General features: G+C 43.1%; 1 protein-coding gene across 1 annotated transcript; it reads right to left on the reverse strand.

The window, feature by feature from the left end:
- Window positions 1-1,217: 1,217 nt before the first annotated feature.
- Window positions 1,218-22,146, reverse strand: LOC100557417 (monoacylglycerol lipase ABHD6). Its single transcript, XM_016991687.2, has 9 exons — window positions 21,892-22,146; window positions 18,242-18,375; window positions 15,840-15,996; window positions 13,977-14,090; window positions 12,729-12,861; window positions 4,630-4,787; window positions 3,284-3,338; window positions 2,457-2,557; window positions 1,218-1,760 (listed from the first exon to the last, which is right to left on the reverse strand). Exons 2-9 carry the CDS (start codon window positions 18,349-18,351, stop codon window positions 1,506-1,508), a joined length of 1,083 nt encoding a protein of 360 aa, XP_016847176.2. The 5' UTR covers window positions 18,352-18,375; window positions 21,892-22,146; the 3' UTR covers window positions 1,218-1,505.
- Between the last annotated feature and the right edge of the window lie 1,205 nt (window positions 22,147-23,351).

Below are 23,351 nucleotides of genomic sequence, written 5' to 3' on the forward strand. Positions count from 1 at the left end.
ACTACTCTTTTCCTGAGCTGCCTGATTCATACTGGTTGTTCCTGGCCCTGTATCCAATCATGCCCAAAATACACTGAAATTATGTGTGGCCACACCTCAACCTTTAAAGTGTAAAAACAGGAAGAAGATTAAAGGTGATTCTCCATAGGAAAGATGACGCTCCCATTCAACATGTCATTAGTGGGTCTACCTGGGAAGTCCAGGAGGATCCAAATAATGGAGGCACACATTGTTTCTTTTTGAGAAAATCCTGGGTTTAGAAAATCAAAATCCTGGAAATTCATGAGAAATAGAACAAGAGATATCCACAGGCATAATGAATTCTGTCATGAATTCTGATCCTGTTGCCCGGCCTGGTGAGACCTCAACTGGCACTCTCAAATGCTCTCTCCGTCAGTGTCAATGTCTTTCTATATGCCAAGCTGCCAGATCAATTATCCAGTGCTCTCCTTTGCTTCTAGCTTGTTGTGGCCTTGTGCAGGATTCATAGTGGGTCTAAATATCAATATCTATATCTATATACAGTAGAGTCTCACTTATCCAACACTCGCTTATCCAACATTCTGGATTATCCAACACATTTTTGTAGTCAATGTTTTCAATACATCGTGATATTTAGGTGTTAAATTCGTAAATACAGTAATTACTACATAGCATTACTGTGTATTGAACTACTTTTTCTGTCAAATTTGTTGTATAACAATGTTTTGGTGCTTAATTTCTAAAATCATAACCTAATTTGATGTTTAATAGGCTTTTCCTTAATCTCTCCTTATTATCCAACATATTTGCTTATCCAACGTTCTGACGGCCCGTTTACGTTGGATAAGTGAGACTCTACTGCAAGAGAAGGGATAATAGGTTAGTATATATTTTCCAAGGTTGCTCTCACTTCCATCAAGCACTGTGACTCTCAGTAATAACAGTTCTGGACCAAATTTAGCACACAAATCCATCATAACTAATGGAAAATGTTATTGGGGTTGGGAAGGTTTTGACCCATGATTTTGGAGGGACATCCAGAGAGCACTCTGAACCCAACCAATGATGGATATGGACCAACACTGGCACACCTACCCAACATGATCAACCTTCAGTACTGTTGGGGTTTGGGTGGGGATTGATCCATGATTTTGGGAATTGTAGTTCACCCACAGTCAAAGAGCGAAAAGAGAGGAAAAGTTCAGAGTTTCCCTTTGACTCCGATTATTTCATCAGGAAATAATATTCATTCATTCCCCACAGTTCTAACAATATGTACATGCAAGGCGATACTAGGCTGGTTTACTTGGAAGTAAGTCCCGGAAGTAAGTCCCATTGAGTTCAATGGGTCTGATGCCATGCTCACAGAATTGCAGCTATACTGCACATTCCTAAGCATGTTTAATGGGGATGTCTGAGGAATTCAGTCATTGATAAATACTGTTGTAAACTGGTACAATCCATGCCTCTTGGACTGATGTGTGGCTCAGAAGGTAGCTATCCCATCTGATATCCAGTTTCTCCTAATCCTTGTGTGCTGGTGTCAGCTTTGAAAGAAGTATTATAGATAATTTTAAAATCCATGATTTGAAAAAACAGACATCTGGAAGTGTCGTGTTCCTAGCTACGCCAAAAACCGAATGGTAGAAGTCTAGAAGAAGTTTTCCTGATTTTGTAGGCCTGTCCAGGGTTATGAAGTGTCCACATTTGTCCAGCATATGCACTTGGGAATCTGGAATACCTTTAGCTATGATTTCTGCTCCAGAAGGATCCATCACCTAAGAAAGAAATAAAGAGGGCAATGTTGGAGGCATCATATTTTTTTAAATAAACAAAATACATAGATATAACATTGAGAATTGCAAAGAATGATGATATTTGAATCAAGACCACAGACCATCATAATCATTGTTCTCATCATCAATACAATAAATCCACTGACCATCAATCATAGATTCCTACAGACAACGTTCCTCCTGATCAAACCAATAAACTGACCATAAAATATAAAGGCCCAAAATCAATATAGCCATCCCTCTACATTTGTGATTTTGACTCTTGTGGATTTACTCATTCATTACTTTCATTAAAATGTTCTCTTTTGAAATCTCTAGTATGATTCTATGGTCAGCATAGTCTCTAGGACCTCCAAGTGGTTCCATGTTTAGTTTCCAGTAGAAGAGTCATGCTGGACAACCTAGAAATTCCTGGAGATATGTTCTCCTAGGTAAAAAAAACAAAAAAACCCCAACAATTTATTTATGTATGTTTTTTCACTTTCACAGGGGTCCTGTGCCCCTAACCCCAGAGAACGTGAAGGACTGACTATATTTCTTTTCTTCTCCTTCATACAGCAGTCCTCAGTACTTGTAGAAGTCGTATTAGTTTCCACTAAAGTTCATACATGCCTGCAGAAGCACACAGAACAATCAAAGAGACTACTTTCATAGAGACAGTAGTGCTTTCTTTCTTACCTTGTCATCCTTTCCCCAGATGATCTGCGTAGGGGCCTTGATTTTGCTCATGTTGTCATGAAGGCTATACCTGGACTCCATGCTGGTCATATCTAAAAAACCTTCCCCAAAAAAGCAAAGCAGAATTAGGGTCACATGTGCTTTAGAAGATACAGAATTATAGAGCTGGAAGAGCTCTCATAGGCCATCCAGTCCAACTCCCTACCAAGAAGCAGGAAAATTACATTCAAAGCACCCCGACAGATGGCCATCCAGCCTCTGTTTAAAAGCCTCCAAAGAAGGAGTCTCCACCACACTCCGGAGCAGAGAGTTCCACTGCTGAACAGCTCCCACAGTTAAGAAATCCTTCCTCATGTTCAGGTGGAACATGGAATTTTTATTATACCTTATGCATGGACAGATGGTTTAAAAAATAAATTTAGTAAATGTATAAATAGTTGACACATAGTGAATTTATATTGTAGAATTAATGCAGTTTTACATCACTTTAACTGCCTTGGTGGTATGCTATGAAATCGGGGAAGTTGTAGTTTTACAAGGCCTTTAGCCTTCTCTGCCAAAAAGTATTGGTGTCTCACCAAGTTACAATTCCTACGGTTCCATAACATGGAGCCATGGCAAAATGGTGTCATTAATTCTACAGTTTAGATGCACCCAAAGATACACTCTGAATGTAAATGGAAATCTTTTTTTCCCAACAGCAACAAATCCATTGGCCTAGAACAGCAGCCATTGGCTGTAGCTCACTACTCAGCCATGTATTCAGAGGAAACATGGGCTCCTCTGCAAAACCACTACCCAGATCCTGGTCTCGTCCTTCTACTTACATTTTAAGAAAAAAGACTTGTGTGGCCTCCGATCTTCAAGATATCCCTTAAGGAGCTAAAGAGGTTAGAAATAAAAGAGACATCAAGCTTAGAGGAAGCAGTAGATGGTTAGATACTCCCATAATGCAACGGAAAATGTTCCTTTCAAGGCCTGTGCTCCAATAAGTGGTTCTGTTGATGGAAAAGATATGGGTCCCAAGGGAAGTGCCTTTTGGTAAGCTTTTACACACTAATGTGAAAAGACTCCTATCAGCAGCATGAAAGAGATGCATCATCTCACAGGGAGGTTTGAAGATTATGAGTTATAAGCTGCACCTTTTTCTATCCCAATGGTTTCCAAACTTTGATTCTCCAGGTGTTTTGTGGATTCCTGACCACTGGACAAACTGGTTTGGTCTCCTGGGAGTTGAAATCCAAAACACATGGGGAACCAGAGTTTAGGAATCATTGCGTATACTGTCATATTCTACCCCATTCCCACAACTCTATAACTATATGTACTGAAGTATGATTTTTTGTTTACAGATGATATGTTAAATCGTGTGTATTTGTTTTGCAAGGGTAACTATTATAGTTATTGCATGAAGGGGTAGCCATCTCAGCATTCTGAAGCTGGTTGCTATAGAGATGTAGGCGGAGCCTACTGCCGTTTAGCAGAAGAGAGAGCAGAATTTGAAAAAAAAATCGGTCTGTAGTCAGAGAACCACAGGGAAGGCTGGTTTTACAGTCTGTGATCTGAGAGTCACAGGGAAGAAACTGGTTCCAGGTTAGGGAAACCAGGGAAGCTCAGATCTCTAGTTGTGTTATATTAAGCAAGTCAAGTGACTTGTTTTGGTTTATTGGTAGAATCTGAGTGGTAAAAGGAAGCAATTCCAGTTAGATCTGAAGTGTTCAGTTAATAGCATTAGTTGAAAGAATAGGAAAAGGTTTAAGCTGCTCAAGGAAAGGAGAAAGTCTTTTGAGAGTGGATTCATCATATGTTATTCTTGCAACTGTTGAAGAAAGTGTACCTCTAAGTGAGAAATAACATTGAAACCACTAAGCTCTGTGGTGGCTCATCGTTACAAATTGGTGGCAGTCATTATTGGTGGCAGCGGTGGGATAAAAAAGATTCCCCCCTGCCTGAAAGAGCCTTAGTCGTTCTTAGTCCTTTACACTATACTTAAAAACCAGTGAGTTTAATAGCACTATCAGTGCAGCTAAGAAAATGGACTGCTATCCATGAAAGCTCATGCTAAAATATACATCAATTCGTTTTAAAAGTGTTGCTAGATTCCCTCCCCCCCCCCCCCATCCCTTTTTTCCTGTTTATTCCTGTGTCACTCTAAAAAGAACAATGTCTTTACCTGCATGTTGATGGTGTTGGGCTGGTACAAGCCAAGTTTAAGTAAGTCTTCTCCCTGTTGTACTGTCATAAGAATGAGAGGGTTGTTGTGTGAGTTGGTGGATTTCCGCAGGTCCTTCAACTGTCTGATGAACTCACTCTCCACTGTGTGCTGCAGCCCTAAGAGGTAGAACACACCATTTACAAATGAAGTTAAGCAATGCCAAAGGGATATTGCAGAGGGATGTTATGATTTTGAGAATAACGGAGGGCCCTTCTAGACAGGCCCAAAACACGGGACCTGTCTCAGTTTTGCCTGAATTAATCCAGAGAAAACTTGGTTTTCCCAGTTTGCTCCAGATTAATTAAACACCTGGATGGATCCTGGAAAGCTGAGGTCCAGATCTTTCCAGGTGAGGGAATTGACTCACAGGATTGCTTTCCTCACAGTGATCCCACTAGGGATCACTGGAACTAGTTTGGTAAAGCACAAGCACTTTTTGGGTAGAGAGGATTGAAGACTTGTAAAACTATATCTCCCATGACTCTATAATATTGAGCTGTGACATTTAAAATGGTGCCAAACTGCATTAAATCTACAATGTAAATGCACCCTGAGAGAAAGAGAAGCGGCATCCTGTCTCTATCACACAGAGAGAGATATTAAACTAGGGTCTCCAATATTACTATACAATGTGTGTCTTCTATCGACTTATGGAGAGGCAGTGAATTTCAGAGTTTCTTTTGCAATAAATACCCTGAGGTGGTTTCGCCAGTTCCTTCCTCTGAAAGAGAGCCTGGTATTTATTGGTAGTTTCTCATCCAGTTACAAACCAGAGCTGCCCCTGTTTAGCCTCCAAGATCTGATAGGATTTGGTGGCTACACATAAAGGAGCAGGAGGGATCAAATACTAGATTATAAGGCACTGTAGAACCAGCATGGCTCTCCATGGCTGGATCTAAAAAAGGTAAAGGTTTCCCCTGACGTTAAGTCCAGTCATGTCTGACTCTGGGGGTTGGTGCTCATCTCCATTTCTAAGCCGAAGAGCCGGCGTTGTCTGTAGACACCTCCAAGGTCATGTGGCCGGCATGACTGCATGGAGCGCCGTTACCTTCCTGCCGGAGCGGTACCTATTGATCTACTCACATTGGCATGTTTTCGAACTGCTAGGTTGGCAGAAGCTCGAGCTAATAGCGGGTGCTCATTCAGCTCCCGAGATTTGAACCTGGGACCTTTCAGTCTGCAAATTCAGCAGTTCAGTGCTTTAACACACTTCGCTCCTGGGCTCCTGGCTGGATCTATGCTACCGTATAATGCTGTTTAGATAATCTTGATTTTATATGACAGTATAGATTCAGCCTATTATCAGGAGATTGGATATGATATCCTGGGACTATTTCACACAGGTCACAGCTTGTGATGAGTCATGGGCCATGTAGTCCCGCTCATGGCACTGTAGTGCCAGATGAAGAGGAGAACTTGGGTTTTTCACCGTCTCAGTCAGAATTGGAATCTTCCCAGCCAGATTTGGGAACCTTGCACCTGCAAGAGATTTGTCTTCCAGAAGTCTGTCAAACAAGCCCTGAGCCTAAATCTCCTGTGTTTTCTCGCCACGAGTTTTGTAAACAACAGAGAGGAGTTCAAGCGGCCTCTCGCAGGAGTGCTAGGATAGCTGCTAAGAATTCAGCTGATTAAGCCTGCTTTCCATGGGAATCTTTAAGGAGTCATACATCTGGACTCAGAGATTAGCTTTCGTTTCTGGTTCCCCAGAGAACTGCTCTTTGGTGGGAAAACTAGACCCTATTTAGGTGTTTTACCCACAAAGGGATCTTGCGGAGTCAATTCGTCAGCTACTGGAGTAAGTTGTGTGTGGACAGCGCGCTCCGTTTCCAAGCCTCGTTCCTGTTTCAAGCCTTGTTCCTGATTCCAAGCCTTCGCTCCTGTTTCCAAGCCTTCGTTCCCGTTTTCAGCCTTGTTTACCTCCACGGACCTTGCCTTGTTTTCCAGGGCTCAGCCTTGCCTTGTTTTCCGGATTTTTGCCAAGTAATTCCACGGATCTTGTTCTTGCTCCTCGTTGCCTTGTTGCCTTGAATCAAGCCTTGTGTTCCAAGTATCAAGTTATTTCCTAGCCTTGCTCAAGTTCATGGACTAAAGGACCTTGTCATCTCCCCTCACTTGCTTGGCAAGTGAGTGTTTCGGTTATTGGATTACAACTTTGGACCTTAATATTTCATATTGGACATTGTTTCTTTGGACTAATTTTGACCTTTCCTGAAAGGTCTACTTCTGGACTATTTCATACACTTGCTTTTATTAACTTTATATATTTCCTTAATAAAGATATTAGATAGATTCTGGCCTCTGTGTATGGTTATTGGTGCTCTGTAGCCTGGGTCGTGACAGTTTGACTCCGCCACCCTAAGCACCAATTAACCTAGGCTAGAATGTCTACCGGAACCGTGCCGGGTGGCCAGCCACTTAGCTACACCATCGACAAGGATGAAGTGGACCGCATCCGTGATAAGCTCAATGCGCAGGAGGGAGAAATAAAGGGATTGAAGGAACGCGGAATCCGTCTCCCGGCCCTGGCGTTGCCAACCAAGTTTTCTGGAGAAGCTTCTAAGGTTCATGTTTTCCGTCGCCAATGCCAGGCTTATCTAGAGGCCCGTGCTGCCGAGTTTCCCCAAGAAGACATCAAGGTGGCGTGGATTTACAGTCTCTTGGACGGGCCAGCGGCCAACTGGGCGACGGCACTGTTCGACCAAGTCTCCCCCCATCTAAGGTCAGCGCAACATTTCTTGGACCACCTTAAGGCGACCTGGGGAATCGAGGACAATTTGGAGGCAGCCGGCCACAAACTCCGGCGCCTCTCCCAAGGGGACAGACCCTTGTCCCAGTACATAGCCGAGTTCCGAGTGCTGGCCCACAACACCGGCTGGAACGATGTAGCCCTCAGAGGACAATTTCGGGAGGGTCTCAACATTGAGATGCTGGAAGAAATCTCCAAGGTGGATCCTCCTCACTCTCTTGAAGCACTCATTGATCAATGTTTACGAGCTGAAGTCATGCTTGCCAACAGAAAACAATGGGTCCGAGGCCAGAGCGGTAGGGCTGGGGTGAAACCTCCCGCTCCCACCGGCGTCCAGCCGCGTCCAGTATGGAGACCCCCACCGCCAGCCCCATACCCCAGAGGGAGCGAGGAGGTGCCGATGCAGTTGGGCAATGTGCGTCCCAGGTTAGATGCCGCCGAGAAGGCCCGCCGCCAACACCTAAATCTCTGTTGGTACTGCGGAAACGGGGGCCACTTCGCCAGAAAGTGCCCAGCCAAAGGGAAGCCCGCCGCCCGTCTGGCGGCGGCGTCCTCCACGGAGACGAAGACGTCTGAGGCAGCTGGCGCACAGCCGGCGGGGGAAGCCAGCGACCGGGCGTAGAGAGGCTCGCCAACCCGGTCAAAAAACCCACTCAAGAGCCGCCAACCGGGGTCCTGTTTCTTCTAGTGGTCACCTTGTGGTCAGCAAAAAAAGGGCCAGTCATGGTCCATGCCATGATAGACTCAGGAGCCACAAACAATTTCATTGATAGAGAGTATGCCGACTCTCTGGGATTACAATATCATGACTTCAAGAATGCCCGTGTGGTGCAAGCCATCGATGGCCGCCCCCTCAAGACGGGTCCCGTAAGCCAGTGGTCGGAACCCACCAGAATGTGGATAAGGGAACATATGGAAGAGATTTCCTTCTTTGTTACCGAGGTTCCCCATTTCCCTGTGATTTTGGGAATTCCATGGCTGACACTTCACGATCCAAGCATCTCCTGGTCCAACAGAGAACTGCAGTTTGCTTCAAAATATTGCCAAAACCATTGCCTTGTAGCCAAGGTCTGCCATGCCACAGACACTGAACCCATTATCACCTTGCCCAAGAAGTACTCAGAATATTGGGATGTATTCAATGAAAAAGAAGCCGAGAGATTACCCCCACATAGACCTTATGACTGTGCCATTGACTTGGTGGAGGGGGCCCCGATCCCGCGAGGACATCTCTACTCCCTGACTGAACCGGAGCAAGAAGCTCTCAGGGAGTTCATAGAGTCAAACCTTCGCAAGGGATTCATCAGACCCTCTCAATCCCCAGCCGCTTCCCCAGTGATGTTTGTGAAAAAGAAGTCAGGGGACTTACGCTTGGTGGTGGACTATAGAGCATTGAACAATATCACTAAGCGGAACAGCTATCCCCTGCCTTTGATCTCGGATCTACTAGACCGACTTCGAGGAGCCAAGGTCTACACCAAGCTGGATCTTCGGGGGGCTTATAATCTAGTTCGCATCAGAGAAGGGGACGAGTGGAAGACCGCCTTCCAGACTAAATTCGGATTATTCGAGTCCCGAGTTATGAATTATGGTTTATGTGGAGCTCCCGCAACGTTCCAGCATTTTGTCAATGACATCTTTCAGGATTATCTAGATCGGTTCTTGATCATCTACCTGGACGATTTTTTGGTGTTTTCTAGATCACAATCAGAACATGAGAACCACGTCAGAATGGTGTTACAACGATTGCGGGATCATGGACTTTATGCCAAGCTGGAAAAATGCGCTTTTGATCTACAAGAGGTAGATTTCCTGGGGTACCGCGTCTCACCACTAGGGCTCTCCATGGACCCGGCAAAGGTTTCAGCAGTATTGGAATGGCGGGCGCCAACCAACAAGAAAGAGGTGCAACGCTTCTTGGGGTTCGCGAACTACTACCGCAAGTTCATTCCAGACTTTGCCCACTGGTCTGACCCAATCACCAGCTGCATCCGTGGAAAACAGCCTTTCCGCTGGACAGATCAAGCAGAGAAAGGGTTCCAACAACTAAAGAAATTATTCACGTCCCAGCCAATCCTTCAGCATCCAGATCCTGAAACCCCTTTTGTCGTGCAGGCGGACGCCTCCGATGTGGCAATTGGGGCTGTACTCCTACAACCAGTGGGAGACCATCTTCATCCTTGTGCCTTTTATTCCCGTCAATTGACCGCACCAGAGAAAAATTACACCATTTGGGAAAAGGAACTATTGGCCATAAAGGCAGCCTTTGAAACTTGGAGACATTGGTTAGAAGGGGCCAAATTTCCCATTGAAGTCCATACTGATCATCGGAATCTAGAGCATCTAAGAACTGCCCGCAAGCTAAATCAAAGGCAACAACGCTGGGCTTTATTCTTTGAACGTTTTAACTTCCAAATTCATTATGTAACCCCAGCCCAGACCAAGCAAGCAGATGCTCTGTCACGGAAACCGGAATACGCTGCAGGGCGCAAGGAGACCTTTGAGTCCCAGCTGCTACAACCCGAGAACTTTGCCACGCTCACAGTGGGAAACACCAAATCCACTCCCATTGAATCAACTTCCCCTACTCCAGGACCCCTTTGTGCTCAGGAAATCAGGGCTAGTCAGCAAGCGGACGCCTGGGCACAGGACCAACTTCGCCAAGGACTACGTTTTCCCTTTTCGCTTAAGGATGGGCTACTTTGCTATAGAAATCATGTTTACATCCCCCCAGGACCGGGCAGGGAAAAAGCACTTCGTCTGTGTCATGACTGCAAGCCAGCAGGGCATTTCGGGCTATTTAAAACCATGCATTTGATCCTAAGAGATTTCTGGTGGCCCAAGATCCGCAAGGATGTGGAAAAATATGTCAACACCTGCCCAGTATGCCAGCGCTCCAAGACAAGAAGAGAAAAGCCCTCAGGGCTTCTGCATCCCCTCCCTACCCCATCCCACCCATGGGAAATAATCTCTGCGGATTTCATCACTGATCTACCACCTTCCTGTGGATTCACCACGATCCTAGTGGTGGTGGACCTTTTCACCAAGTTAGCCCATTTCATTCCCTGTGATGGCCTTCCCACGGCCAAAGAGACTGCAGATCTATTCCTCCAACATGTTTTCAGATTGCATGGATTGCCCAAGAGTTTGGTCACAGACCGTGGGTCCCAATTCACCTCTCGTTTCTGGAAAGCACTACAAAAACTATTGGGCATAGACTCTCGTTTATCTTCGGCTCATCATCCCCAAACAGATGGGCAAACTGAGCGCACCAATGCCACTTTGGAACAATACCTTCGCTGTTATGTGAACTACCAGCAAGACAATTGGGCTTCCCTGTTATCGCTGTCAGAGTTTGCCTACAACAATGGGGTCCAGGCTTCTACTAAAGAAACGCCGTTCTTTGCAAACTACGGCTTCCATCCACGTTTCTTTCCCCCTGTCATTGAAACCTCAGAAGTTCCCGCAGCAGAGGACTGGCTGCAGGAACTCACAGCGGTGCAACAACTCTTGCTCCAGCAACTAGACCAAGCCAAGGAGGACTATAAACGTCACGCGGACAAACATCGCCAGCCGGGCCCCGAAATCAAGGTAGGAGACCGGGTTCTTCTATCCACTCGCTTTTTGCCCTCCCATCGCCCTTGCCGGAAGTTAGATGCCCGTTTCATTGGCCCCTATCCAGTGGTGGCACAACTTAACCCCGTGACTTTCAAACTCCAACTTCCGCGCTCAATGCGCATTCATCCAGTGTTCCACCGCTCCCTACTCCTTCCGGCGGATGGTGTGCGCCCTGATACAGACCGGCCGGCCCCCCCTCCTGTTTTGATGAATGGGGAGGAGGAGTTCGAGGTTCAGGACATTTTGGATTCTCGCTTTCACCGCCGCCGCCTACAATATCTCATTGACTGGGTGGGTTTTGGCCCCGAGGAACGCTCTTGGGAAGACGCTTCCACAGTCCATGCTCCTGATCTAACCCGCCGCTTCCATCAGACCTATCCCGCCAAGCCGCGGCCTCGCGCCTCGGGGAGAGAGTCCCAGTTTGAGAGGGGGCTTGAGGAGGGGGATAGTGTGATGAGTCATGGGCCATGTAGTCCCGCTCATGGCACTGTAGTGCCAGATGAAGAGGAGAACTTGGGTTTTTCACCGTCTCAGTCAGAATTGGAATCTTCCCAGCCAGATTTGGGAACCTTGCACCTGCAAGAGATTTGTCTTCCAGAAGTCTGTCAAACAAGCCCTGAGCCTAAATCTCCTGTGTTTTCTCGCCACGAGTTTTGTAAACAACAGAGAGGAGTTCAAGCGGCCTCTCACAGGAGTGCTAGGATAGCTGCTAAGAATTCAGCTGATTAAGCCTGCTTTCCATGGGAATCTTTAAGGAGTCATACATCTGGACTCAGAGATTAGCTTTCGTTTCTGGTTCCCCAGAGAACTGCTCTTTGGTGGGAAAACTAGACCCTATTTAGGTGTTTTACCCACAAAGGGATCTTGCGGAGTCAATTCGTCAGCTACTGGAGTAAGTTGTGTGTGGACAGCGCGCTCCGTTTCCAAGCCTCGTTCCTGTTTCAAGCCTTGTTCCTGATTCCAAGCCTTCGCTCCTGTTTCCAAGCCTTCGTTCCCGTTTTCAGCCTTGTTTACCTCCACGGACCTTGCCTTGTTTTCCAGGGCTCAGCCTTGCCTTGTTTTCCGGATTTTTGCCAAGTAATTCCACGGATCTTGTTCTTGCTCCTCGTTGCCTTGTTGCCTTGAATCAAGCCTTGTGTTCCAAGTATCAAGTTATTTCCTAGCCTTGCTCAAGTTCATGGACTAAAGGACCTTGTCATCTCCCCTCACTTGCTTGGCAAGTGAGTGTTTCGGTTATTGGATTACAACTTTGGACCTTAATATTTCATATTGGACATTGTTTCTTTGGACTAATTTTGACCTTTCCTGAAAGGTCTACTTCTGGACTATTTCATACACTTGCTTTTATTAACTTTATATATTTCCTTAATAAAGATATTAGATAGATTCTGGCCTCTGTGTATGGTTATTGGTGCTCTGTAGCCTGGGTCGTGACACAGCTGCAGTGGTAAGATTTCACTTTAATTGCCATAGCAACATCTTATGGACTCCTAGGGACTGCAATTTAGGGGAGAACATGTAGAATTCTTAGATAGAGATCTCATTCTACAAACCCCAGGATTCCATAGAATGAAGCCCTGGCATTTAAAGTGGAATCATGGTGGTATAATTGTGCAGTGTTAATGGAGTCCTGATATTTTTATTCAGCAGTAAGTTGCTTTAAGTGTTGAAATAGCTGAATTTCAACACTTACCGGGTGGGCAGAGGAGGGACAAAGCACAGACGTCTGATGGATAGAGGGCAGCGTAAACGCCAGCAATCATTCCGCCCATGGACATGCCAACCAGGTGGAAAGGCTTCTTGTTTAGATTAGTCCACTCAACAAACTGAAATGAGAAGCATGATGCTGTAGTGAATATCATTGTTTTAAATGAAGAGATGTGAAACTGTACATCAATAACTACATAAAATATGGCAAAAAATAACATTAAGAAAAAAGAAATAAGGACAAATTAAGCTAGACATTTTTTATCAATAGTTTAATTAGATTTCTGTGAGTTGTCTGGCCTGTATGACCATGTTTCAGAAGCATCCTCTCCTGACATTTCACCCACATCTCTGGCAGGCATCCTGAGGTCTGTTGAAAACTAAGCAAGAGGGGTTTATATATCTGTGGAATCTCTAGGATGGGAGAAAGAACTCTTCTCTGATGGAGGCAAGTGTAAATGTTGCAATTGTCCACCTTGATTAGCACTGAATGGCCTTGTAGCTTCAAAGCCTGTTTGGTTTGGTTACTCTAACAATCACCATGTCAGACTACACAGAGAAGCCATTGAAATCCACAAGCATGTGGACAATTTCAACAGAAAGGAGGAAACTATGAAAATGAACAAAATCTGGCTACCAGCATTAAAAAAAAATCTAAAATAAGGACAGTAAATAAAGAACAACACTCAAAAAATGGGGGAATTCCAGACAGGAAACAATCAGGGCCAGCTAACACCTCTCAACAAAGGATTCCCCCAGGCAGGAAGCAGCCAGGCTTTCAAGCTGCAAGGCCATTCAGTACTAATCAAGGTGGCCAGTTGCACCATTCAGATGTGTCTCAAGCAGACAAGAGTTCTTTTTTCCCACCCTGGACCTTCCACAGATAAATAAACCCCACTCACCTAGTTTTCAACAGACCTCAGGATTCCTGCCATAGATGTGGGCGAAACATCAGAAGATAATGCTTCTGGAACATGGCCATACAGCTCGGAAAATTCATGGCAACCCAATGATTCTGGCCATGAAAGCATTCGACAACAAATAGTTTCATTGTTTAAAATTTTAAAAGCAAGCAGTCACATTTGTGACAATGTGTCTAGATTATATTAGAAGAAATATTATTACAAGAAGTGAACAAATAAATGAGGAAGAGGGTGTGGAAGCAGAAACATTACTAGCAGCCTAGACCCCATCTCTTGAGACATCTCAATGTACAATGCCTCTCAGGCTTTACCTGGTGTATTTTTTTAGCTTGATCAACTGCAGTATAGTTTTCTGCGAGCAGGCGAGTAGTTTTTCCATGACCGGGCATATCAAGGCAAACCAAGTGGACATCTCTAGGAAAAAGCTGAGAAAAGTTGAAAGGGGGGATTAAGAATCCAAGTAGTGATTTGATCTTATTGTAATTCATGCAATAACTTCACAGTGGTCTTCTAATTGGTGGATTTTTCAGCCTTAGTAGAGTAATTGTATATGCATTTGTTATACCTTTCCTGCCACCTTATGTCCAGAATGGTGAATTATATGGTTTGATTCATCATTTTAAAAAATCTAAAACAAAAATCCAAGTAGTCAAAATCTCAAGACACAAGTGTTGCCATCTGGCTGCTCAATTAAGAGTGTGTCAAGAGTGGGACAGTCAATTGGTAGAGAAGTGATTTGGAATTGCTCTGTTTCCAGAGATGCATGTGGCTTACACACACAAAAAGTTTGCTTCTGTTACATATGAACTTATGTTTTTTGCCTAAGCTCCAAGGCTTTTGCAAGGATCCTAGATCAACTGATTGCAAGAACAGATGTTAAGGACAAGGGCCCCAGAATCTGGTAAAACTGGGCAAACTTGATAATTTGGTAGTCCAGAGTCAATAATAGGTTGACAAAGAATTTTTAAGCAGCTGAGCAAGCAGGAAAATGTGACCGAAAGCGGCAACAGTTGCTATCATTCCTACTAGATGTCACTGCATGTGGATTTACCAACAAAACATATGACTCATGGCAGGTTTTTCCATGCCTTACATTGCTACTATGGCTAACGAAGGTTTACTATTAGCCCTTGGAGAATTACATTTCTGCAAATACGAAATTGCCCAAGAGTAATGATACTGGGTCCCGATTATCTGCCTTGTTCACTATCCTGAGTGTGAACCCATTTTCTCTCTTTTTGTTCCCCTAATCTCTCTCTTGATTTTTTTTCATGCATCAACACTGCACCATCACAATATTTGTGGTGCCCCTGAAATTGTTCTCCTTTTCATTGTATATTGAACCAATGACCAAATACTTGGGATCTATTTGATCTTAGCTCCATCCCAATCATGTTATAGAAAAGATTTTCTATCTTCTGTGAGATACTAGACTTGTGCATGGATCAGTTTTAGCAGTTTTCCTTCAGCTTGTAAGCCTTGTAAGTTCCCCATTGCCGCCAATTGGCTGGATTTTTACAGATCTTTCAGATGCCTAGTCAAAAGCAGATTTTTCTATTAGCCGATTTTTGGCAGACTCCCAAAATCGGATCTGGGTACCCAACAAAACTCGGATACCAATAACGGATTGCCCTCCAGCTGAATTGCACAAGCCTATGAGATACCAATCAACGACAACTGAAAAGGGATATTTTTTTTGCCTTGGCAGCAAAGCAAACTCAGACACAATTTATCACTGATATTGCAGTTGATTGCTCTGGAGATGCTTTTATGTAATCTAACTTATCTCATTTAAATGTTAGTATTGTTTATATGTAATGTGTTGTATTGTATTTTAATTTTATTGAACTTTTACTATGCAAGATCCATATCACAATTATTTTATGTAGTACTTCTATATTGTTGTACTGTGCTTCTAGAGGGGTGTGCTATGGGATTTAATAGTATAGGGTTGTTGTATGTCTTTCGGGCTGTGTGGCCATGTTCCAGAAGTATTCTCTCCTGACGTTTCGCCCACATCTATAGCAGGCATCCTCAGAGGTTGTGAGGTATGGATGAGTATAGTATACTTTGTATTTTTTATTAAGTGGCAATCCACTTGATGAGTGTTTTGCTAGATAATCATCATCATCTTTGTTGTTATCATCTGAACAGAAAAAAACCCAGAAACATACTTTGATGGCATTTAACCACATGTCTTTGTTGAATGAGAACCCATGAAGCATCAACACCGATGGCCGGGATCCAGGCTCCCCGCGGGAGAAGTAACAGAACTTGTAGCCATCTTGCTCAATGTATTTAACTGTCACATTCCTTTTCAGACGTTTGTACCTAAAAGCAGAATGAGAAAGAAGAATAGGTGAATTCTATGGCCAAAGTTAAAACGGGAATAGGATGAGCAAAATAGGATCTTGCACTAAACATTGTTGGTGTTGAGGTTAGCTAGGTGATCAAGCCATGGGTTTCCAGCTTGAATAAAGGGCATGAATCCTATATTTCTTATAATGAACAGATCTAAAAGTAGGAAAGTGTATTGTGAAGTTTTGCAAGCAAAAACAATACAACATCTCCCTGTTGACCTCTCCAAAATTCCACATTTTAGTTGTGGCATTCCTTGCCCAACATAATAATAGACGGCCTGTGGAGAATGGTTTAATGGCAGAGACGCATCCAGCTACATAGTAGGTAGTAGGTAGGTTCTCCACTTTTGCAGCTGTTTGGGGTGTCTGACATCCACGAAAGTGGGGGGAAAACACAAATAAAAGAGAAACCTCTGTAGGTATCCCTAGTTCCTCCATGATGGCTCCAAGATCAACTTCTGCCAGAAGTCACACTGGGGGACCCAGAGTTTCCCAGATAGAACATATTAATCAAATCCACAAATAATCAGATCTACAAAGTTTAAACCCACAGATGTGGAAGTCTGACTGTAGCTGAACATCCAACACTGATGTCACACTCTAGTTAGGTCAGCATAGCTGAATGCATTTTAGTTATCATGCCTTGGCTCTCCAGTGACACCAATCGTCCCAGAGGAGCCCTCTGGTAGCATTATGGGTTAAATTCTTGTGCCGCCAGGACTGCTGACTGAAAGATTGATGGTTCAAATCCAGGGAGTGGGGTGAACTCCCATCTGTCAGCTTCAGCTTGCCATTCAAGGACATGAGAGAAGCCTCCCACAGGATGGTAAAACATCCGGAAGTCCCCTGGGCAATGTCCTTGCAGATGGCCAATTCTCTCACACCAGAAACGACTTGCAGTTTCTCAAGTCGCTCCTGACATGAAAAAAAAAGTCATCCCAGAGTTGCTGGTTGGTGTTAACTCATGGCCATGTTGGCAGAGGGATTCTAGGAGTTGCCATTCAAAAAAGGAACTCAAGCCCCTTCTACACAGCCATATAATCCGGGCTACTAAAGCAGACAATCCACATTATCTGCTTTGAACTGCATTATACAAGTCTAGTAAAGGTAAAGGTTTTCCCATGATATGAAGTCTGACCCTGGGGGGGTGGTGCCCATCTCCATTTCTAAGCCGAAGAGCCAGCGCTGTCCGTAGACGCCTCCAAAGTCATGTGGCCGGCATGACTGCAAGGAGTGCTGTTACTTTCCCGCCGGAGTGGTACCTATTGATCTACTCACATTTGCATGCTTTCAAACTGCTAGGTTGGCAGAAGCTAGGGCTAACAGCGGAAACTCAACCCACTCCCCGGATTCAAACAGCTGACCTTTCAGTCAGCAAGTTTGGCAGCTCAGCAGTTTAACCTGCTTTGCCATCGGGGGCTCTATACGAATCTACACTGCCATATAATCCAGTTTAAATCAGATATTCCAGATTTTATATGGCAGTGTAGAAGGGGTCTTAGATTCCAGAGTCTGAGTTATTTCATAGGACAGAGTTCAGAGCTGTACTCCACATCATGAAAAGAAAGTGTCCTGAAAAGAGTTTAAAAATGGCTTTGCACGTGCTAACCTATAGAAAAGATGCATTTCTATAATTCAAAAAGAAGTAATTGCCATTTAAATATTCATTCTCTTTGTCAGGACTTCTTAAACTTTCCTACTTGTGACTACTGTTGGTCCAAGAAATGTTTATGTGACCCCAGGTATATAGGTTAAAAAAAACAAGCATTTATTGATTTTTAAAAACCCAACATTTGCTAAGGCTTGCTAAACAAGATGACTTTCCTTTTAGTGAAGTACAGGTGAAGCATCTTCTGCAGAGTCCCCTGTAAACACTGCACAACAGATTTGTGCAAATGTTTAAAACAGGCAGTGAAGTTTGATAAACTTTTACTGTTGCCAAATTTTTAGAGACTCCAACATTGAGCTAAGAAGACCCCACTTGGAGTCAGAATACACAGTTTAAGAAGCAGTACTCTCTGGCCTCTTCTACACAGCCACATTGTCTGCTTTGAACTGGATTATATGAGTCTGCACTACCATATAATCAAGTTCAAAGCAGATAATATGGCTTCTATATGGCAGTGTGGAAGCGGCTTCTGTCACCATCAGAATACCATTGAGTCCAACATCTCCTAACTGTTCCACTTTGTATATCTTTCTATATAGACACTTACCATATCATGATTCTAAACAACAGGGAAGGCCACGAGGAATATTTCTTGTCAAAGAGACCCGCAATGAACTGTGCGATCATCAGTAGTATCTTGTTGATGTCGAAAGCCATTTCTATCAGTTGGAGTTCACTTTACTGTACAGGCAAGAAATATCAGAGAAGAGGAGACAAAATAAAAAATTATGATGGAAGGAAAACAAAGGATGATGTGTAATAAAATTAGGACTCAAACATTAACATTGCTTCTGGAGTTAGACCAATCTCTACAAGAGACATACTGAAACCAGGAATGGGTTTACCACACCCCAAGATGGGAGAATCATAGAATTATAGAGTTGGAAAGGATCATATGGGCCATCTAGTCCAGCTGCCTGCCATGCAGGAAAAGCACAATCAAAGCAACTTCAATAGATGGCCATATAGCCTCTGTTTAAAAGCTTCCAAGGAAGGAGCTACTACCACACTATGAGACAGACTGTTCCACTGTTGTATAGCTCTTAGGGTAGGAAGTTCTTCCTAATGTTCAGGTGAAATCTCCTTTCCTGTCATTTGAACCCATTGCTCCAAATTCTAGTCTCCAGAGCAGCAGAAAACTTTTCTTTATGATCCTCTTCCAAATATTTAAACATGGTTATCATGTCTCCTCTCAACCTTCTATTTTTCAGGCAAAACATACCCAGCTCTTCAAGTCATTCTTCATAGGGATTCATGGTTTCCAAAACTTTGATCATTTTAGTTGCCCTTCTCTGGACATGTTCCAGATTGTCAACATCTCCCTTAAATTGTGGTGCCCAGAATTGGACACTGTATTCCAGGTGAGGATTGTCCAAAGCAGAACAGAGGAACACCAGTACTTCCCTTGATCTCTAGACCAGAGTTTCTCAAACTGTGCTCCTCTAGGTGTTTTTAGACTTCAGCTCCCACAATTCCTAACAACTGGTAAGCTGGCTGGGATTTCTGGGAGCTGAAATCCAAAACAATTTGAGAAACACTGCTCTAGACAATATGTTCCTTTTATTTTAGCTGCTGAATAAATTATACTTAGTGTGCAGATTGTTTACATCTGTTGGATTCTGGGAGTGGCAATCTACATTTCCCAGGCTGGGACAGCTTGAGAAAATCCATGGTGACCTCAAAGGCCCCTTCTACATTGCCCTATATCTCAGGATCTGATCCCAGATTATCTGCTTTGGACTGGATTATATGAGTCTGCACTGCCAGATAATCTGGGATCAGATCCTGGGATATAGGGCAGTGCAGATCTAGCCAAAGACCCTTATTTCACATCAGGGATCCTAGGCATATAGGGTGAAATCTCAGGTGAAAGGATGTAGAGATTAAAAAGACAAGATGGGTCGGCGGATGGACACAAGATCTTGCACAAGGTTTGAGAAGTGAGGAGGAGGACCTCAGATAAGGCAGCTATGACTGAGTCTGATTAAAATGCATTATCTCTGGGTGGCACAGCACAAACAGTTCAAAACATCAACACACCCTTCCATAGCCTAACAACTGAGATCAGTATGTGGATTGGATGGGCTGGAAAAGTTGGTTCTGGGATTTGACATTCACCAGCTTTGATTTCAATGGCCCTGCTCCCGTTGGGGCCAATACTGTACAACTTTCAGCAATGCATCCTGCTCCTCATAGATTTTTGGAGAGGAAATTAATGTTGTAGCCATTTTGAAACTTCTTTGTACCAGTCACATAATTGTAAATACAGTACCCACACAAAGAAGCAATTTGAATTTTTGATATAGTCTCAGTTTTCTCCCTCCAACTTTCTGAATGATTTCCCCATTTAGATTTTGTGGTAGGAAATTTATAAAGTCAGTAGCAATTGATGGGGTAATAAATCCACTCCAGGTTTAGTGCAAAATTGAATGAAGTTTATCCCAGGTGCTGAGCCTATTTGCCAAAGCTGGCTCCAAACTTTGGATAGTTCCTTTAAAATTCATCATAGCTCCCTTCTACACTGTTATATAATCCAGATTATCAAAGCAGATAATCCACATTATATGCTTTGAAATGGACTATATAACTCTACACTGCTATATGATCCAGTTCAAAGCAGATAATATGGATTTTATATGGCAGTGTAGAAGGGGCCTAAGGCTAAAAGAATATGACTTGACCATGGTCACCCAAAGGGTGTCCTTGGTGAGCAGAGATTCAAATCCTGATCTTATGGATCCACTCAAACCGCTACACCACACAAACACACAAAGCAACTGGAAAATGGGTGTATGACTTTCTTTTTCTTCCAACATTGCAACACAATACTTTGTGGGTGGTGCTAGATTTCACCATACACACAGCGGATGCATTCTACATACATTAACATACCATCGGATAGTATCTGTTGTGTTTTGATGAGATAATGACACATCAGAGCCTCACAAACTATAGACAGGGATCTACCAGATACTACTGATGGAACTATAGATAAGGGGATACATTGGGATATACATTTTTAAGGATGGATCTACACTGCCATATAATCCGGATTATCTGCTTTGAATTGAATTATATGACTCTTCCTTCCCATATAATCCAGTTCAAAGCAGATAATCTGGAGTTTATATGGCATGGTAGATGGGGCCTGAGGCCCCTTCTACACTGCCATATAAAATCCAGATTATCTACTTTGATAATTTGGATTATATGGCAGTGAACAAGGGGCCCCAGTTTGTCACATACTCCATGAACGATAAATTTCTATTGAACCATAGTACTCCTGAAATGAGATTATGGGAACTAAGGAACAGGTTATTCTGCATGATGTCTCAGTAATTTGCTGTATAAATACCTCATTATCTTATCCATTTCATTTATTTTCAGAGTCTATACTCCTCTTTTATCTGCATGCTTAATGACTATGGTCGGATCTCGCAACAAGTCATGTATTACTTCTGATTCTATTTCCTTCAAACAATATAGATCATTGGGTTGCTGTGAGTTTTCTGGGGCTGTATGGCCATGTTCCAGAAGCACTCTCTCCTGACGTTTCACCAACCTCTATGGCAGGCATCCTCAGAGGTTGCGAGGTCTGTTAGAAACTAGACAATATGATTGTTTGTCTTCCTAAGGAACATTTCTCTCAAAAACCTTCTCAAAGAGCAAGTCCTGGGTTTGAGGCCCCTTTTATGTTTTGGGTTAGTTTGGAATTTATGCTGGTTGGGGGTGATGAATATTGTAGTCTAAAGCAATGCCTCTCATGCAGTGGATCGGTCATCTCCCCAAAGTACCAAGAACTGGTACCATATTTGTGACACATTAATATATTTTCACAATTTCCTGAAAACTTGGTACAAACTGGCATCCAGTGGCTCCAGCTTTGTGGACCATCATTATGAACAGCAGCAATTTAACTCTATTGGAAAGGCAAGTGCACAGGAACTATTTTAACCTAAACTAAAATGTTTCTTTACAGTCGTGAAATAAGACTTTATACCTGAGCAGCAATCAGTGTCACGGTGGTGTGATGAATTACAATAGTAGCAGCAATTTGTAAACATATAACGAAGGCGAAACTTTCCTCTTACCTGTGCCAAAGTGTTGTTCCACCTGCCTTTCAGCATTCACATTGCCCAACGATTTCTGGGATCATGCATAAACCTTTCCGGCATACCATGTATATTAAAAGCTTACCTAGGATGAGAAGATGTGCAGTGGTCCACGATCTCCTGGGATTCCTCCTGCCTCAGTTACTTCTCTCTTCATCTTGAGGCTGGGTGGAGGACCTTGTATACAAATGCTGAAGGCTTGTGGGGGTGTTCAGAAAGCCACATCCTCCACTAACATCTGGAGCATGACATTGACAGAGCCTCCAGAGAATTGTTTAGTGAGCAATCATTCAATTGCCACACTACTAGATGTTATGCCACCTTAAGGCTAAGTTGAATTCATAATGACTCTTTCACTCTTGCAACCATGAACTATGCTCCTCTGTTTCGGTTGCTTCTAACTATAAAGAGATGAGCATCTTAAGCAACGAACTTGGAAAAGTTACCTTTAATTACAAATATCCTGAGCACCATGGCCACTAACTACTAAGGCCCCTTCTACACTGCACTATAAACTGGATTATCAAAACAGATAATCTGGATTTCATAGGGCAGTGTAGAAGACGCCTCAGTTGAATATTTGTAACTTAGGGACTGCTTGTGAAAGAAGTCATGAGTGAGATATAAAATAATAATAATAATAATAATAATAAAATAATAATCCAATTTAAAATTCACACTCTATGTTTATTGTGATAATATTTCTTCCATGCATTTTAATATATAATAATAATCATCATCATCATAATATCCTCAGCTGCTGTAAGAAAATCGCACAGACAGACTACAAACAGAGGCACAACTGTGTGGCCCAAATGATTCATTGGAACTTATGCCTCAAGTACCACCTCCCAGCAGTAAAGAACTGGTGGGATCACAAACCTGCAAAAGTATTGGAAAATGAGTATGCAAAGATACTGTGGGACTTCCGAATCCAGACTGACAAAGTTCTGGAACACAACACACCAGACATCACAGTTGTGGAAAAGAAAAAGGTTTGGATCATTGATGTTGCCATCCCAGGTGACAGTCGCATTGACGAAAAACAACAGGAAAAACTCAGCTGTGGCCTATATGTGTATTTTATAGAAATACATATTTATATATTTTAACTATGCCGTGCCCTGCCTCGAGCCATAAGGAGAGGAAGGTAATAAATAAATTACTGTTATTACTACATATATATATATATATATATATACACATACATATAATTAAATATAATATCTTTCGACATGCTAAGCAAAGAAGAGAGTTAGCTTTACTAGATCTGAAATTGTTTGGTCTGGATAAAGGAATTGATCATATTGAAAAATAAGAAACCTTTGGATTTGGAAACAGTGGTTTAAGATTAAAGTGATATGGTTATTTATGGTATAATAAAGTAAAAAATATTATGGGAATTTTAATAACCATTATGGAAGACTGCTATTAGCAGCCATTGTGGCACAGCGGGTTAAACCTCTGAACTGCGGAATTTCTGACTGAAAGGTCTTTGGTTCGAATTCACGGAGCAGGGTGAGCTCCCATCGTTAGCCCCAGCTT

The sequence above is a fragment of the Anolis carolinensis genome, chromosome 2 (genome assembly GCF_035594765.1).
Source record: "Anolis carolinensis isolate JA03-04 chromosome 2, rAnoCar3.1.pri, whole genome shotgun sequence".
NCBI classification, from domain to species: domain Eukaryota; kingdom Metazoa; phylum Chordata; class Lepidosauria; order Squamata; family Dactyloidae; genus Anolis; species Anolis carolinensis.